At 46.7% G+C, this 19,584-nt stretch overlaps 1 protein-coding gene across 1 annotated transcript; it reads right to left on the reverse strand.

Annotated features, from left to right (window-relative positions):
• Positions 1 to 572: 572 nt before the first annotated feature.
• LOC132379160 (alveolar macrophage chemotactic factor 2-like) lies at positions 573 to 19,366 on the reverse strand. Its single transcript, XM_059946799.1, has 5 exons — positions 19,227 to 19,366; positions 17,723 to 17,803; positions 16,910 to 17,036; positions 12,920 to 13,009; positions 573 to 1,723 (listed from the first exon to the last, which is right to left on the reverse strand). Exons 2-5 carry the CDS (start codon positions 17,787 to 17,789, stop codon positions 1,609 to 1,611), a joined length of 399 nt encoding a protein of 132 aa, XP_059802782.1. The 5' UTR covers positions 17,790 to 17,803; positions 19,227 to 19,366; the 3' UTR covers positions 573 to 1,608.
• Positions 19,367 to 19,584: the final 218 nt, after the last annotated feature.

Consider the following 19,584-nt stretch of genomic DNA (forward strand, 5'->3'; position numbering starts at 1 on the left):
CCAAGGAGACACTAAGTACGTTTAAGGTGGAGACTGATAGAGACCTGGTACTTGGGTGTCAAGGATTCTGACAGATACCTGACCAATGGATAGATGGTGTCAAGGATTCCGATAGATATTTGACCGATGGATAGGTACCTGCTATTAAGAGTGCCAAGGATTCCAGTTTATATTTACTTCTTACATGCCCATGGAAACATAGTGAAATGTATCATCAATATGTTAACAACCAGCACAACCTAAGGACGTGCTGGGGGCAGCCCGCAAGTGTTGCCTCATAGAATGCCCACTGTGTTATAGAACACAACAAGCTTCAAAAGACATCAGCAAAACAAGCCCCCTTCTTCCCTACCCTACGCAAAGGCACACATATGCATGGAGGTACTGCAACTCCAGAACAGACCTCTGGACCTGCAGTAGGGGGTGGGGTGGGAGAGGTCAATGTTGTATCTGAGGTGACTGTTTTGAATGACAAACATTTCTTTACCACCTTACAGGTATGTATCATGACCATAAACTCCTAATTTAATTCACTTGTAATCTAATACATCAAAAGCAGTTGCACCTTTCTTTGAATCAGTTATTTATTAAACTAATTATATTTTCATATTACAAAAGCATCATACTTGTGATACAAAATCACTATGAAAGATGAATATTCTGTAATTGTATGTGTTTGGCTAAGTATTTGTGTGTTGGGTTACACGATCCCGTCGAGGCTACAGGTGGAACTCTGCAGAACCGCTCTCTGTGGTGTTTGATTGCTGTAGTTGACAGACTTTACCACAATTCTTTGGCCTGTTGTTCTTCATGATATAGAAAAGTTTGGAGACAACCACTGCAAACGCCTGTTTGGTGGCCATTTCAGAGTGGTGTTGGGAAGAGGTCAGCCTGTAATTCAAGTCAGGATGGAGAAAGCCTGGGCTAAGTGGGGACTTTGATTATACTGGCTGCTTTTCTGAGACACTGAGAAGTGCAGGCAACGGTGAATAAGAATTTATTTTATCTGTACTAATTCCATTTGTCTATGTGTACAATCTAAAAATGGTGTGAACAATGCCACAGTTCCATCACACGCATTGTTTCCTTAAGAATCATGTCTAAAATATTTTGAGGAACACGCACAAAATGCTGGAAGAAATCAGCAGGTCAGGCAGCATCTGTGGAAATGAATAAACTGTTGACATTTCAGATTGAGACTTTATCGGGATCCGATGGAAGGTCTCGGCCAGAAAGTCAACTGTTTGTTCCTTTCCTGAGCTGCTGAATTCCTCCAGCACTCGTGTTTTGCTCAAGATTTCCAGCATCTGCAGGATCTCTCGTCTGAAGTATTTTACCTATTTGGAACTTGGGCTGGTGGGTAGTTTGTACACACACTGTCTCATTCACCAAGGTGAAGGATGGTTCCTATCTTGGTTAGCTTCATAGACTCTTTTCTGAAGCTAATGTGGAGCCAAGTAGATATGAATGGTTTAGTTATCAAAGGCTAACGCTGTTTTCACTGCTTTGTGAGCATTGAGGATGCAGTCAGGATTAGGAAGGCCTTCTTGCATGAACAACCCATCACACGTATTGGAGAGGAGTAATTCATGTGATGGGAAAAGGGAGTTACATTGGCTTGTGCGTCGGCTGCGTAGCTCTGCTTCTGCGTCCCTTCTTCCTGCGCCCCTTTCTTGATAGTCTCCGAATGCACTTGTTCTTCTTCTTTGGATCATTCTGAATTCTGTGAAAGAGCAGAAACTCAGTCTGGTAAACTGCAAGCTGTATAATCCACACTGAGTAAAAATCTAAGCAAAGGTAGCAGAAATTGGAAAGTTGATATAAAAAAAACAGAAAATACTGAGGAAAAACCTGGCAGCATCTGTGAAAAGAGAATCAGCCTCTGGTTTAGGTCTGCAAACCTTTTGAAAGAGACAGATGTGAATTAGTCTTCACTCATCAATCATGTATCTCCTTCGTCCTCTTCCCTCCATTCAGGGACAGGGGCTTCCAACCTGGGTTCCATGGACCCCTTGCTTAATGGTATTAGTCCATGGCAAAAATCCCTGATCTGGATGAAGCAATAATTCACTTGTACATCTTCCAACCAAGGGACTGCATTTGGTTTTGTGGTCTCTGCACTGGAGATACCAGACTGGGAATTTGTTTAGTGAGCACCTGCGCATGTAACTGGCTAACATTGTCACTTCAGTTCCCCATCACACTCCTACTCGGGGAGTCTTCCTGTCTGTGCTTTCTGCTGCCTGACCCGTTGAGCTCCTCCAGCATTTTCTGTGTGTTGCTCTGGATTTCCAGCATCTGCAGAAGCTCTTGTGTTTAGATAGTGTGCTCTTTATCCCTGTCCATAGCCACCTGCCATTCCTTTCTCTTTTCACTCTTAACCTGGGATTTCAGAACTACATCAACAACTAATTACAAACTAAAGGAGTTAAATCCAGCTACCTGACTTCACTCTGTCAGAACAATTCACTTTCTTCCACCCTGACTAACTTGTTTCTCTCTCTCTCTCTGGTCTGTTAAAATTGGTTGATACAGTCTTACTTTGATTCTATTATGATTTATTGAGTATGCCTGAAAGAAAATGAATCTGAGAGTTGTATCTGGTGACATGTACCTTGTAGTTTGAAAGTACACCAGGGTACAGGGAAAAAGAAACTTTCTTTCTTGCATGGCATCGATACAGATCATTCACCACATTGACGTGGCACAAGGGAAAAGTAATATTCATCCAGAATAACATGGAGGTCAGGCAGCATCTTTGGAGAGGAATAAACACTCGGTGTTTTGGGCTGAGACCCTTCATCAGGACCCGATGTGCTGCATAACCTTGGATATGAACTATGTGTATTGTTAGTTACAACTAACAGTCTCGCTCCAGCATTGTCCGGGATCTCACTCGCCTGAGTCTCCCATGCTGTAGTTCAGTGGATGTCACAGAACCACACCTTTACATTTATTATCAGTGTGTCACCGTTTACAACTCTGAGATTCAGTAAACACAATACAACAATGAAAGGCTGCGCCCAACAGGATGGACAAACAATGGGCAAAGGACAGAAACTGTGCAAATACTGAAGGGAAGAGAGAAAACAGAAATAATAAATACTGAAAACATGAGGTGAGGAGTCTTTCAAAGTGACCCCCCCCACCCCCCACCACGAGTCCCGGTGTGAAAGGGAGCTGTTTCAAATAGTAACCACTGATTGCCCTATCACTGCCAGTGTCAGATCACAATTTTAAATCTCACCATGGCCCCTGGGAATTTAGATCTAAGCGATTAGATCTGTAATTAAATATTAATGATCAATTCAATGCCACTTCACTGTTTTCTCTAGGGAAGGTAACTCAGTCTGGCCAACCCTGATTTCAGACATGATTATCTATGTAAGAGCCTGAGTCACAGGAGCAGAATTAGGCCATTCAGCCCATCAAGTCTGCTCCATCATGGCTGCTTTATTGCCCCTCAAATGCCATTCTCCTGCCTTCGCCCCTTAATATGGAGCAAGCTGCCAGAGGAGGTTGTTGAGGCAGATGCAAACTCAACATTTTAACAATATTTGGACAGGTACGTGGATAGAAAGGGTTCACATACAGCACCACATAGGAACAGGATCTATGGCACATTGTGTCTTGCTAAACAAGATGCCAGATTAATCTAATTCCATCTGCCTGCACATAATCCTTGCAAATTCATGTGCCCATCTAAAAGCCTCCTGAACACCTCTATCATATTACATCACTATCATTTGGAGGATTTAGGTCAAGCACAGGCAAATGGGATTAGGTTAGATTGCATTCCTGGTCAGCATTGACCAAATGGGCTGAAAGGCCTGTTTCTGTCTTTCTTAGCTCTATGCTCGCTGGTTGGGGCTGGACAGTAGAGCATGGCAACGTCAGGGACTCCTCCGAGTAAAAAGATGGTTCTTATTTTTATTATTTCCTCTGACTATTAGACACGAGAGCTGAATTAGGCCATTCAGCCCATTGAGTATGCATTACCATTCCATCATGTCTGATTTATTATCCCTCTCAACCCCATTCTCCTGCTTTCTCCCGTAACCTTTGACACCCTGACTAATCAAGAACCTATCCAGCTCCACTTTAAATATACCAATGACTTGGCCTCTACAGCTGCCTGTGGCAATGAATTCCACAGATTCACCACACTCTGACTGAAGAAGTTCCACCTCATCTCTGTTTTAAATGGACGTCCCTCTATTCCAGGGCTGTGCCCTCTGGTCCTAGACTCCCCCATGATAGGAAACATCCTCTCCACATCCACTCTATCAAGACTTTTCAATATTTGGTGGGCTGTGTTGCCATATCTTCACCTCTTGATGATCAGGTAGCATGCCTGAACTACTGGCTCCCTGTCACACTCACCTCAATTATAAGCAAATGCTTTGAGAGGCTGGTTAAAGACTACATCAGTAGCAAGCTACCACCCACACTGGATCCTCTACAATTTGCCTACCGATGGAACCAGTCTATCGATGATTCCATAGCCACAGCACTACGCACCATCCTCACTCACCTGGAGGAGCGGAGTACATACGTTAGAGTGCTGTTCCTGGACTACAGTTCAACACCATAATTCACTCCAGACTTAACAGGAAGCTCAGAGACCTCAGCCTGCACCCCCCCCCTTGTGCAGCTGGAATCTAGTTGTCCTATTGGATCGCCAACCCCTGCCCCTCTGACCTTCAACACAGATGTCCCCCCTCCAGGGTTGTGTTCCAAGTCCCCTCCCCTACTCCCTTTACACCCACGACTGTGCTACCACACACAGCTCCAATCTGCTGATCAAATTCACAGATGACATGACTTTGATCAGCTGTATTTCTAGTGATGATGAGACAGCCTGACACAGTGGTGCCAGGATAACAACCTCTCCCTGGATGCCTAGAGAGCTGATTGTGGAATACAGGAGGAATGGAGACAGGCTCACCCTGATCAACATCAATGGGTCTGCAGGTAAGAGTGTGTGTAGTTCCTCGGTATACACATCACCGATGACCTCACCTGGACTGCAAACAAAAGCCCAACAGCATCTCTTCCATCTTGGGTGACTGAAGAAGTTTGGCATGAGTTCCCAAATCCTCAAGACCTTCTACAAGGGCACCATTGAGAGCATCCTGACTGGCTGGATCACCAGTCACCCCAACCACAAACTGTTTCAGTCTGGCAAATGGTACCGCAGCATTAAAGCCAGGACCAATAGGCTACAGGACAGCTTCTTTCTACAAGCTATTAGACCTATAAATCCACGTCTGTACATTGTGACAGAGTCATAACACATATTTTTACTCCCTCACGTTGTAGGGTGGATGTAAGATTTAAACAAATTCAAATTCTTTTAATCTGCACCATCTTAAGTTCTCTCACTGCCCTCCCTACTGACACCCCTTGTCCTTGCCCTGAGTGGCCCACCCCGAGCTCACAGCATCTTCCATTTGTGGCAACAATCACCATCCTCAATCCCAATCCGTGACATCTGGGGTACAAGATGCAGTCTTCCTTCTGTCCACACGGTGGCGGTGTTAGTCAACGCTTGGTCTGTGCTGCAGGTTGGGTAGAGCCCTGCTGTAGAGTTTAATGTAGCTTCTCAGGAACATAGCATCAGTTAAGAGTACAGAGGAAAGGAGTAAGGAGAACAGAAATAGTGCAAAAAAAATTAGATTCGCTGTATTTGCCGCATGTACATCAAAACATACAGTGAAATGCGTAATTTTCCTCAAATCAAATCAGTGAGGATTGTGGTAGTGGTATCCTGCAAGTGTAGCCAGATTTCCACAACTCACCAACCCTCGCCTGTATGCCTTTGGAATGTGGGAGGAAATTGGAGCACCAGGAGGAAACTTGTGGTTGTGGGGAGATCGTAAAAACTCCTTACAGACAGTGCTGGGAATTGAACCCCAATCTTACAGCTGATGAGCTGTGAAGTGTTGTGATCCTCTGCTCTACCATGCCACCATACTGTGTGGCACCACGGTCAGGCCTGGGATAAAATCCTGCAGTGAGATCTGAAGTGAAATTCAGCAGAGCCAGGGGTGTGGTTACCACGAGACCGGTGAAATCGTACAGCTGGGCCTGGTGCGCCATCTCCCCACCCAGCACTGTTTTGGAAGTGCTGGAGCTGAGGTAGTTCAGTCTGCACCACCCCCTTTGTTTGCCCTCTGGTGTACCAATAGCAAAAGCACCGACTCCACAGTGGCCGGATTCATACTGTCTGAGGTTCTGGCTTTGAACACCACGTGGCTGAGGATTCATTAGTTCCAGCCATGTTGTATCACGTGTCGACTAACCATTGCTGCGCTCGCTCTGCGTGCTTAGCCAGCATCAGTGCCCCTGTGGGCACTAATACCTGATATCAGAGGATGAGTGGCAGAGGATGCAGTGGTGTCAGTGGAGACTAAAATTATATCCATGCATTCCTCGTACGTCTAAACTGGAATTCAATACCTAAAACTATCAGGGATTCAGACTCACTTTTAAGCACCACCTCAAAACCTATTTATTTAACCTCAATTTGAAATAAAGTAATTTTGTCTTTAATTTTCATATTTATATTTTTTATTTATTTTATGTTTGCTCTTTATCCCGTTGTAAAGCACATTGGACTACGATGTCTGTATGAAAGGTGCTCTGTAAATAAGTTGTTATCATTACTTTGCTGCAAGACAATGAAAGTATTCTTCACCACCACCTGAGAAACTGGTTCTGCCACTTTTGTTTATCTGACTGTAGGTAATGCTGTTGTGATTATGAATACCACTACCACTTCAGTTTATGCTTTTTCTCATGGGCTGTGGTTTCAGAGTAAATTTATTATCAAAGTACATCTCAGGTCAACATGTACAATCCTGATGTTTATCTCCTTGCGGGTATTGGCAGTAAATACAAGAAGCACAGTAGAATCAGTGAAAGACTGCACATAACAAGAGGGACAAACGACCAATTTGTAAATACAAAAATATAAATAATATTATATAAATAATAAATATTAACAACATGAGATGAAGACATTCTGAAAGTGAGTCCATGAACTGTTGGAACAGTTCAGCGTTGGGACGAGTGAAGTTATGCCCTCTGATTCAGAAGTCTGATGGTTGAGAGTATTAACTGTTCCTGAACCTGGTGGTGTGGTTTAAGCTGGTCTGGGAGTTGAATGTCAACATTTAAGAAGCAACCTCTACTTCTTCCTCCTTTTCCCATTGCCCACACTATTGCTAGAGGCCAAAGCAAGTAATTCAAAGTTCGAAGTAATATCAGAGTACATACATGTCACCACATACAATCCTGAGATTCTTTTCCTGTGGGCACATGCAGCAAATCTACAGAATAGTAACTGTAAACAGGATCAATGAACAACAAACTGTGGAAATACAAATATAAACAGTGTTAAAGAGTTCTTAAAGTGAGACCATCAGTTGTGGGAACACTAGAAATAGACTGAGTGTAGTTATCCCTTTTGTTCAGGAGCCTGATGGTTCAGGGGTAGTAATCGTTCCTGATCCTGGTGGTGTGAGCCCTGATGGTTCAGGGGTAGTAATCGTTCCTGATCCTGGTGGTGTGAGTCCTGATGGTTCAGGGGTAGTAATCGTTCCTGATCCTGGTGGTGTGAGTCCTGATGGTTCAGGGGTAGTAATCATTCCTGATCCTGGTGGTGTGAGTCCTGATGGTTCAGGGGTAGTAATCGTTCCTGATCCTGGTGGTGTGAGTCCTGATGGTTCAGGGGTAGTAATCGTTCCTGATCCTGGTGGTGTGAGTCCTGATGGTTCAGGGTTAGTAATCGTTCCTGATCCTGGTGGTGTGAGTCCTGATGGTTCAGGGGTAGTAATCATTCCTGATCCTGGTGGTGTGAGTCCTGATGGTTCAGGGGTAGTAATCGTTCCTGATCCTGGTGGTGTGAGTCCTGGTGGTTCAGGTGTAGTAATCGTTCCTGATCCTGGTGGTGTGAGTCCTGATGGTTCAGGTGTAGTAATCGTTCCTGATCCTGGTGGTGTGAGTCCTGATGGTTCAGGGTTAGTAATCGTTCCTGATCCTGGTGGTGTGAGTCCTGATGGTTCAGGGGTAGTAATCGTTCCTGATCCTGGTGGTGTGAGTCCTGATGGTTCAGGGGTAGTAATCGTTCCTGATCCTGGTGGTGTGAGTCCTGATGGTTCAGGGTTAGTAATCGTTCCTGATCCTGGTGGTGTGAGTCCTGATGGTTCAGGGGTAGTAATCGTTCCTGATCCTGGTGGTGTGAGTCCTGAGGCTCTTGTACCCTCTACCTGATGGCAGCAGCTGGAAAGGGGATGGCCTGGGTGGTGAGGATCTTTGATGAGGGATGCAGCTTTTCTACATCAGTGATTCATGTAGATGTGCTTCATGGATGGAAGGGTTTTACCCATGATGTACTGGGCCGAATCCACTACCTTTTGTAGGATTGTCTGCTCAAAAGCATTGGTGTTCCCACACCAGGCCGTAATGCAGACAGTCAGCATACATTCCACCACACATCGATAGAAGTTTGCCAAAATTTTCAATGATGTGCCAAATCCCCACAGACTCCTGAGGAAGTAGAGACACTGTTGTGCTTTCTTTGCAATTATTTTTATAAGATGGGTCCAGGACAGGTCCTCTGAGATAGTGACACCCAGAAATTTAAAGTTACTGACCCTCCCCTCCTCTGATGCCCCAATGAGTACTGGTTCATGGACCTCTGGTTTCCCTCTCCTGGTCTACAATCAGTTCCTTGGTCTTATTGACATTGAGTGAGAGGTGGTTGTTAATGACACCACTCAGCCAAGTTTTCAATCTCCCTGCTTTCTGCTGATACATCACTACCTTTGATACAGCCCAGAACAGTGGTATCATCAACAAACTTTCATATGGCAGTGGTGCTTAGCCACACAGTCATAGGTGTAAAGCGAGTAGAGAACGAGTCTATGCTCACATTCCTGTGGTGGTGGAGGTTGTAGAAGAGATGTTTTTGCCAATCTGAACTGGCTGGGGTCACTTCAATTGCTCTGAGTCTCCAGTACTCACCCAAGCTGAGATTAGAAACCTGCTGATTTTGTCAATCGTTCACTCGTTCCACTCATTTCCTGGAAAAGCAGGTGTTGCTGCACCTGCCATATCTTTCGACAGTATTTACTTTACGAAAGGTTGAAGTCTGAACTTGAGCCATAAACATCCGTTTCAGAAACTTGTTCTGCTAACGCTTTCGTTGTCTGCACCTTCAAAGATGCACACATAGGTTTTCATGGTGTGAATTAGCTGGCATGGGAAATGGTTCCTCTTGCTTAGAGGCTGCAGTCCGAGCGGAAGGGCTCTGCAGATCATGTACTCGGTATTATTTAGTTACTTCTTTATTATCTACACAATTTGTCTTTTACACATCGTTCGTTTGTCAGTCCTTATGAGTCATAGAAAATTACAGCACAGAAACAGGCCCTTCAGCTCATCTAGTCCATGCCAAACCATTTAAACTGCCTAGTCCCATCAACCAGAACTGGGACCACTTTCTCCATATCTCTACTATCCAAGTACCTATCCAAACATTCTCTTAAACATTAAAATCTAGCTCAGATGCACCACTGTGTTGGCAGCTCATTCCATGCTCTCTCACCCCTCTAAGTGAAGAAGTTTCCCCGTCATATTCCCCTTAAACTTTTCACCTTTCAACCTTGACCCATGACCTCAGGTTGTAGTCCTACCTAACTTCAGTGGATAAAACCTGCTTGCGTTAACCCTATCTATACCCCTCATAATTTTGTATCTCTCTGTCAAATCTCCCCTTAATCTATATTCCAAGGGACAAAGTCAGTTGCTCCAGACCAAACAGCATCCTTATAAATTTTCTTTGTACTTTTTCAACCTTATTTACATCTTTTTTGTAGGTAGGTGACCAAAACTACCCACAATTGGGCCTCAGAATGTTTTATACAAAATCAACATAACTATCCCATCTCCTGTACTCAATACTTGATATTGAATACTTTGAATCTCAGGGGTATTTAAGTATCGTATTTATTTTGTAAATTCTAACATATTCCTTTATTTTCCAGTAAATGCCTGCAAGACGATTAATCTCAGTGTAGTATATGGTTGCATTTCTGGACATACTTTGATAGTAAATTTTCTTCAGGCTTTGAACTTGGAAGTTGGAGGCCTGTTATTCGCACGTTCAGGCCAGGGACTGGTGAATGGGGGCCCAGGGGTGGCCTGTCCTGGGCTGGAGGCCTGTTATTTGCACGTTCAGGCCAGGGACTGGTGAATGGGGGCCCAGGGGTGGCCCATCCTGGGGCTGGAGGCCTGTTATTCGCACGTTCAGGCCAGGGACTGGTGAATGGGGGCCCAGGGGTGGCCTGTCCTGGGACTGGAGGCCTGTTATTCGCACGTTCAGGCCAGGGACTGGTAAATGGGGGCCCAGGGGTGGCTTGTCCTAGGCTGGAGGCCTGTTATTTGCACGTTCAGGCCAGGGACTGGTGAATGGGGGCCCAGGGGTGGCCTGTCCTGGGGCTGGAGGCCTGTTATTTGCACGTTCAGGCCGGGGACTGGTGAATGGGGGCCAAGGGGTGGCCTGTCCTGGGCTGGAGGCCTGTTATTTGCATGTTCAGGCCAGGGACTGGTGAATGGAGGCCCAGGGGTGGCCTGTCCTGGGACTGGAGGCCTGTTATTCACACGTTCAGGCCAGGGACTGGTGAATGGGGGCCCAGGGGTGGCCTGTCCTGGGGCTGGAGGCCTGTTATCTGCATGTTCAGGCCAGGGACTGGTGAATGGGGCCCCAGGGGTGGTCTGTCCTGGGGCTGGAGGCCTGTTATTCGCACGTTCAGGCCAGGGACTAGTGAATGGGGGCCCAGGGGTGGCCCATCCTGGGGCTGGAGGCGTTATTTGCACGTTCAGGCCGGGGACTGGTGAATGGGGGCCCAGGGGTGGCCTGTCCTGGGGCTGGAGGCCTGTTATCTGCATGTTCAGGCCGGGGACTGGTGAATGGGGGCCCAGGGGTGACCTGTCCTAGGGCTGGAGGCCTGTCTGTGTCTTTAGTCTTTTTTTTGGTGGGGAGGTAAGAAAGGGGCTTGTTTTGCTGTTGTTGTTTTGTTGCTTGTTGTGATCTGTGTTGTTCTGCTGAACACGGTGGGCACGCTATATTCGTGCCGGAATGTGTGGGAACATCTGTAGGCTGTCTCCAACATCCCCTGTGTTGTGTTAACACAAACAACACATTTCACTGCATGTTTCTACGTACACAAGATAAATCTGAATCTGATAAAATGCTCAGGGCTCCAGGTTCCGCTGTCTGTAAGGAGTTGGTATGTTCTTCTTGTGACCACATGGATTTTCCCCAATATTCCAGTTTCCTCCCACATGATGGTTCGGATGAGTATTTGTGAGCATGCTGTGTTGTCAGTAACACTGCGGGCTGTCCCCAGCACACCCTCGTGTTGGTTGTTAATGCAAACAACACATTTTGCTGTATATTTTGATGTACATATGACAAATAAAGCTTATCTTTAACTTAAGTAGACTCAAAACAATGCCAATTCCGCAGTACAGCTCGGACACTGACAATTCCACAGGTACAGCTCGGACACTGACAATTCCGCAGGTACAGCTCGGACACTGACAATTCCACAGTACAGCTGGGACACTGACAATTCCACAGTACAACTCGGACACTGACAATTCCGCAGGTACAGCTGGGACACTGACAATTCCACAGTACAGCTGGGACACTGACAATTCCACAGATACAGCTCGGACACTGACAATTCCGCAGGTACAGCTGGGACACTGACAATTCCGCAGGTACAGCTGGGACACTGACAATTCCGCAGGTACAGCTGGGACACTGACAATTCCGCAGGTACAGCTGGGACACTGACAATTCCACAGGTACAGCTGGGACACTGACAATTCCGCAGGTACAGCTGGGACACTGACAATTCAACAGGTACAGCTGGGACACTGACAATTCCACAAGTACAGCTGGGACACTGACAATTCCACAGGTACAGCTGGGACACTGACAATTCCACAGGTACAGCTGGGACACTGACAATTCCACAGGTACAGCTGGGACACTAACAATTCCACAGGTACTGCTCAACCTGCTGAGCTCCTCCAGCTGTCTGTTTTCTGCTCCTTGACCAAAGAGAGGCCATTTCTGTATCACAGAGTCCTTCCCCTCTGTGACCTGCTCTTCATTAATAACTTATCCATATCCAGTCCATCAAATCATTATAGCACTTAGTCCCTGGTCAACTTGTAGCCTCCCCATTCATAGGAAACACACACCAGTCTGACACAAATTGCCACATGAGGTTGGTCTCAGGTTGGAGAAGCAAAACCTCATAACCTTCAACCTGACATTGTGACCATCGATCTCTCTGATTTCCGGTAATTTCTCTCCGCTCCCCATCCTCTCCATTTCATTCCCCATTCTGTCTCCCCACTTGCCTCTTCTCACCTGCCAATCACCTATGGTGCCCCCTCCTCTTTCTCACATGGTCCACTCTCCTCTCCTATCAGATTCCTTCTTCTTTAGCCCTTTACATTTTTCACCTACCACTTCCCCATTACTGCATTCCCCCGGCCCCCTCCCATCCATCTTTCCCCTCACCTGGTTTTACCCGCCACCTTTGAGCTTGTACTCCTCCCTGCCCCCACCTCCTTATGCTGGCTTCTTCCCCCCCGTTCCTTTCAGTTCTGGAGTTTGCTCTTTATTCCTCTCTGTTCAAGCATCCTGACCTGCTGAGTTTCTCTATTTTAGCTTTGCCTTGATCCAGTTGGATTGAGAGGTGCCTTGATTTAGACTCTACCCTGAATTATGCAACTCATTTTGCTAAAAGAAGGTGGACTGCGACAAGAGCAGCTCATCTCTCCTGCTTTGAGTGCCCCTAAGGGTTCTTTTCAGGAAACGTTTTGTACTCACCTTTCCCAACAGCTCTGCAGCCGGAGGCTTTGCTTCCCACCAGCCTGCAGACAGACATCCATTTCTGTGTTGTTGGAACTCACAGTTAATCTGCAGAAGAAGTTGTAGTTTAATGATTGTGGATGTGACATAACGGGATAGCAAAACAATGTCGTCGTGTTGGCAGTGCAAAAACAGTGTCGTGTGAACCATGTAAGACCCACGTTTGGCCTACCAGCTTTGAATTATTCAGTCTATTTGTTTAGGTTGAATGCATCGACCCCAAGAAACTGCAGAGAGTGGTGGAGACAGCACATCATGGGAACCAACCTTCCCTCCACAGACTCTCTCCAGCATATCACTGCTTCGGTAAAGCAGCTAACGTAATCAAAGACTCCACCCACTATGGCCGTTCTCTCTTCTCCAGCATCCCCCCCCCCATTGGGCAAAAAATCCAAAAGCCTCACTACCAGGCTCAAGGGTAGCTTCATCTTGCTGTTGAATGGATTCTGGTAGGATAAGATGCTCTCTTGACTTGACTATCTATTTCATTATGGTCTTCCATCTTGTTTCCCTGTACTCCGTGCTGTCTGTGGATGTTACACTTCATTCTGCATTGTGATTGCTTTGCTTTGTTGTACCTCATTGCACCGTGTAGTGATCTGACAAGATTTTCCCTGCACCTCAGTATGTGTTTCAATAATAAACTGACTAACAATTACTTCTGTATTTTCAGAGAGAATTTCCCGTTTTCCAATCATTGACCAGGAGTTCACTTTCCCTGGTCAATCCTTGGCTCGATGAGACTCTACTGTGCAGTACAATTAGGAGAAATCTTTGCACCAACCAGATAGCTGAACTTGAATCCCTTTCGCTGCAGAGGTTAAGAGCGGAGATTTTTCAAGCTGCTGTGCAGGTTGACTCTGTGGTTAAGGTGTATTGGCCTTCATCAATCGTGGGATTGAGTTTAGGAGACGAGAGGTAATGTTGCAGGTAATAGGACCCTGGTCAGACCTCACTTGGAGTACTGTGCTCAGTTCTGGTCACCTCACTACAGGAAGGATGTGGAAGCCAAAGAAAGGGTGCAGAGGAGATTTACAAGGAGGTTGCCTGGATTGGGGAGCTAGCCTTATGAGATAGGTTGAGTGAACTTGGCCTTTTCTCCTCGGAGTGACAGAGGATGAGAAGTGACCTGATAGAGGTATACAAGATGATGAGAGGCATTGTTTGTGTGGATAATCAGAGGCTTTTTCCCAGTGCTGAAATGGCTAACACAAGAGGGCACAGTTTGAAGGTGCTTGGAAGTAGGTACAGAGGAGATGTCAGGGGTAAGTTTTTTACGCAGAGAGTGGTGAGTGTGTGGAATGGGCTGCCGGCAGCGGTGGTGGAGGCGGATACAATAGGATCTTTTAAGAGACGCCTGGAAAGGTTCATGGAGCTTAAAAAAATTGAGGGCTATGGGTAAGCCTAGTAATTTCTGAAGTAAGTACATGTTCAACACAGCATTGTGGGCCGAAGGGCCTGTGTTGTGCTGTAGGTTTTCTATGTTTCTGTTTTGATTTCCCTATGACTGGTGAGAGGAGGGGGATTCCATTGAGAGAGGGTTGGATTTCACACTAACTCACTTTGAACATCCAGAACCACGAGTGGTAAGCTGGTGAGGTGAGGGCCCCATCGGTCAGAGTTGACCACAGATATTGCGTCCTAGCTGTCTAGATACGCAAGACTGGGAACTGTGGTATGGAGAGCAAACCGTTGCCCAAGTAGCAACCTCTCCCTCTCCATCTGATGAACCCAGAAGAACGGCAGAGACTGATTGTTTGATACCAGCAGTGTCACATCAGGGTTGGGGTTAGAGATAAGGTAACCTGGTTTCACCGTGGCATGTCCTGGGTGTGTGTTCGGGCTTTCCTGGGTGAGAACAGTTCAATCCATCTGCAGGCCCTCTGTAACTGACTGCCAGTATATATGGAGGAGAAGAAACAAGAACCAACTTCCAGCCCCTTTCCCCTCTCACCACTCCATAGCCCTGTGATTTCCTGTTTCTCTCCCTGCAGCAGCTGTCTTCAGGCTTCATCTGGCCACGGCACTCCACTCCAGGATTCACTCTCTCCTCCGGCCACGGCCCTCCACTCCAGGATACCCCTCTCCTCTGGCCACGGCCCTCCACTCCAGGATTCACTCTCTCCTCCGGCCACGGCCCTCCACTCCAGGATACCCCTCTCCTCTGGCCACGGCCCTCCACTCCAGGATTCACTCTCTCCTCCGGCCACGGCCCTCCACTCCAGGATTCCCCTCTCCTCTGGCCACGGTCCTCCACTCCAGGATTCCCCTCTCCTCTGGCCACGGTCCTCCACTCCAGGATACCCCTCTCCTGCGGCCACGGCCCTCCACTCCAGGATTCCCCTCTCCTCTGGCCACGGCCCTCCACTCCAGGATTCCCCTCTCCTCTGGCCACGGTCCTCCACTCCAGGGTTCCCCTCTCCTCTGGCCACGGCCCTCCAGTCCAGGATTCCCCTCTCCTCTGGCCACGGCCCTCCAGTCCAGGATTCCCCTCTCCTCTGGCCACGGCCCTCCACTCCAGGATTCCCCTCTCCTCTGGCCACGGCCCTCCACTCCAGGATTCCCCTCTCCTCTGGCCACGGCCCTCCACTCCAGGATTCACTCTCTCCTCTGGCCACGGCCCTCCACTCCAGGATTCCTCTCTCCTCTGGCCACGGCCCTCCACTCCAGGATTCCCCTCTCCTCTGGCCACGGCCCTCCACTCCAGGATTCCCCTCTCCTCTGGCCACGGCCCTCCACTCCAGGATTCCCCTCTCCTCTGGCCATGGCCCTCCACTCCAGGATTTCCCTCTCCTCTGGCCACAGCCCTCCACTCCAGGATTCCCCTCTCCTCTGGCCACGGTCCCCCACTCCAGGATTCCCCTCTCCTCTGGCCACGGCCCTCCACTCCAGGATTTGCCCTCTCCTCTGGCCACGGCCCTCCACTCCAGGATTTGCCCTCTCCTCTGGCCACGGCCCTCCACTCCAGGATTTGCCCTCTCCTCTGTGAGGTTTCCTTGTGAGCACTGTTTATTTATTGTATACATATAGTTATTGTAATTCACACTAATGTTAATGCATTAAACTGCTGCTGCAAGATAACAATTTTCATGACCTATGTCACTGATAATAAATGTGATTCTGATTCTGATCCCGTGGTGGGAATAAGGACAGAACAAATCGTGGGAACGTTTTGGTATGCCTGGGCCTCCTGGTAACGTGTCCCGACAGCTGTAAGTTATTCAGTCACGCCCAGCTCAATGGTGGTCGTTGTGAAGCATTGTGCGGTTGCTGGCAACCCATGTCCTATTTCAGAATGGAAATTGTCACACCCACTCCCACTCTCTGAAACATTGCCAAGATTTGGTAAATAAAATGCTATTCAGAGATACAGCAAGATAACAGGCCCTTCTGGGCAAACGAGCCCACAATTACACCCATGTGACCCTTTTAACCAGTACATCTTTAAAATCAGAATCAGGTTTAATATCACTGATAAATGTGACTTTGCTGTTCTGTGGCTGCAGTACATAATAAAAACTATAAATGACAATAAAAAAAAATTATATATTTTTAAATCAAATAATTGGTGCAAAACAAGAGGGAAAATATAGAGATAATATCGATGGATTAACTGCCCATTCATAAATCTGATGGTGGAGGGGAAGAAGGTGAGTGTGTGTCTTCTGGCTCCTGTCCCTCTTCAACGAGCAGAGGGCACATCCCAGGTGATGAATGCTGCCTCTTTTGACGCCTCTCCTTTTGAAGGTGTCCTGGATGCTGGTGCTCTGCCCTGTCTTGAAAGTGGACACTAATATACAGAGATTCAAAGTTTTTCAGAAACATCGAATGAGCGGGTGTAAGGTGATGTATGGTGATGTAAGCTGAGGGACAAGTGTGAGCAATGTCACAGGGCTTTGCACTGTATGAGTTAGATTGCAAACTGATGCCAACACCTGTGGTACTTACATAACTTCAGTTTTGGTGCAGTAAGGTGACTTTGGAATTATGTGGAAGTCCTTTATGATCTTTGGATGTACAGCTTTAACAGATACAGGACAAAGGCATCTGAATCCAGGTACTCCTGATGCCTCAACTTGGCAAGAATAGAGATTAAAGATTATTTTACAATTGGTTCACAAAACTGGCTGAATATTTTATTTATTTGTAGAGATGCAGAACGGAACAGATCCTTCTGGCCCAAGCAGCCACAACACCCAGCAACCCACCTATTTAACCCTAGCCTAATCACAGTGACCGATTAACCTACACCTTGCGACTGTGGGAGGGAACCGGAGCATCCAGAGGAAACACACATACTCTCAGGAATAATGTACAAACTTCTTATAAAGAATGCAGGAATTGAACTCTGAACTGCATGTCCTTAGCTGTAATAGCGTTGCGCTAACTGCAACACTACCGTGTTCACTTCTCATGCCAGATCACTACCAACTGTAATAGACTTCATTGCACGGTAGGATAGTGTAATGCCGTTACAGCACCGGCGATCGGATGATTGGGGTTCAATTCCCACTGTTGTCTGTAAGGAGTTTGTACATTCTCCTGTGATCGTGTGGGTGCTCGCGCATTCCGAAGACATGCAGATTAGGACGTTAGTAAGTGTGGGCATGTTATGTTAGTGCCAGAATGTGATGTATGGTGACTTGTGGCAAACTAGCACATCACCAAACAAAAGGCACATATATATCTTGATGAACATGTGGCCAGTAAAGTTTATCTTTATAAGCAGCTAGTGAAGGAATTTCAGACATCACCACTCACCTGTACACGTGTGTAGGAGCAGAAACAGAGATGCAATCTGAGCAAGTATCTGCAATCTGAAATTCATCTCCAACTGTTTGACTGAAGAACATAATAATAAACATGAGTTGAAATACCACAGATTTTCCAAGTTGCTTTGGTGACTAAGAAATTGAGGGAGAAACAAACTTTGGTTTTGAGGTTTTTCTTGGGAGCTGGAGGAGGACAGTGGGATCTAGATAACCTCTCTGCAGTATATATGATCTCAGTCCCTCTTTCATAGTCTGCAGAATTCATATCCATAGACAGGTGTAGAGGTTGATAGGTCTTGATTAGTCAGAGTGTCAAAGGTTACAGGAGCAGGCAGGAGAATGGGGTTGAGAGGGATAATAAATTAGCCCTGATGGAATGCTGGAGCAGCAATTAGGCCATTCAGCTTGTATCTAATGGTCTTGTAGGTCTTGTGCCTTGTTCCACCACATGTTCTGCACAGTCAGCACCTCCACTTGGTGTCATTGCAGAAATCAACGTGAAGGTCACCCCACCCTTGCATGCTGTTCCAGCACTGGAGCACATGGCTCAACCGGGAAGGTCCTACAGATACTTATGACTGGGTTTCGACAGCTCACTGATGGACAGCCTTGAGACCAGGGCCTAGCAGTGGGGGAGCTGGAGTGTTTGAGAGTCTGTGGAAAAGGGACTAGAGTCTCTTTCCCCCACCCCCCCAACTTATTCTGGGATTTATTTCACTTTCTTCCCAGTCCTGATGAAGGGTCTCAACCCAATACATCAACTGTTCATTCCCCTCCATAGATGCTACCTGCTGAGTTGTGTGTGTTGTTCCTTTGGACTTTGCCCTCTCACTGGGCAACACAGTTGGCATGGATAAGTTGGGCCAAAGGGCATTTATGACTCTGGCACTACAGAGGCTGCCTGACCAGCATGTACAGGAACCTGCTGAGTGAATCAGTGGGCCAAATGCAGACTTCATGAAGGGGGACTTGAAAAGGGAACAGAAGTGGACGTGTTGGGAGTTGTGTTCAGAATAGGCTGGGCCAGAACAGGCGTCAGGCGAAATCAGGGACTGCTGTTTGAGGGTGGGTTAACATTTGTTCAGATTGGTACTAAAGTACTCCTCGCCTTGCCATGTTGCTGCGTCTAACTAGAGCTCTTTTTTAAAAAGAAAACATCAAACTCTTTTTGCAACATTCATTGTGCTTTCAGAAAGCTTGTTCTGCAGATACCATTACTTGGCAGATGTAACATTCAGAACTTTCAACCTCCATAAACAGTGTTATGTTCCAGAACTTAAATGACTTCCAGTGTCCTTTACAAATGAAAGATCACTCCCACGAAGTACAGACCCGACTGACAAGTACAGATCATGCTACAACTACAGTCGGGTCAGTTTATATTTTAGCTGCATGCCAAGTATTCCCAGTTTAACATAAACAATTTGATAGACTGTAATTAATCTGCAGATTTTCTCCTGTTTGTGATAGACTGTAATGTGGCTGGGACTGACCTTTCTGAAGATGTCTGCCCTTCAGGTGCTCCAGCCGGTTGAGAGCTTTACCTCCTTAAGAAGCTTATCAGTGTGTGTGTGTGTGTGTGTGTGTGAGGAAGAGAAAGGTAAATAGAGCTGAATGTAAGTGGGTGGATAATCACATGACTTCCTGAAAGAGTTGGCTCAAAACCAAAGTTTTCTACAAATATTCCTTCTGTCACTTAATCATGAGAACTATCTTACAATAGATGAGAAGGTGAAATCCACCACAGGTCTGTGTGACTGCTTCACTGCTCAGAGTTTGGAAGTTCCCCTGGGAAAGCTGCCCAGGATTATCTGATAAAAGATCCCTTGTTGTTGCCTCTGTGGAAATTCC

The sequence above is a fragment of the Hypanus sabinus genome, chromosome 21 (assembly GCF_030144855.1).
Source record: "Hypanus sabinus isolate sHypSab1 chromosome 21, sHypSab1.hap1, whole genome shotgun sequence".
Taxonomy (NCBI): domain Eukaryota; kingdom Metazoa; phylum Chordata; class Chondrichthyes; order Myliobatiformes; family Dasyatidae; genus Hypanus; species Hypanus sabinus.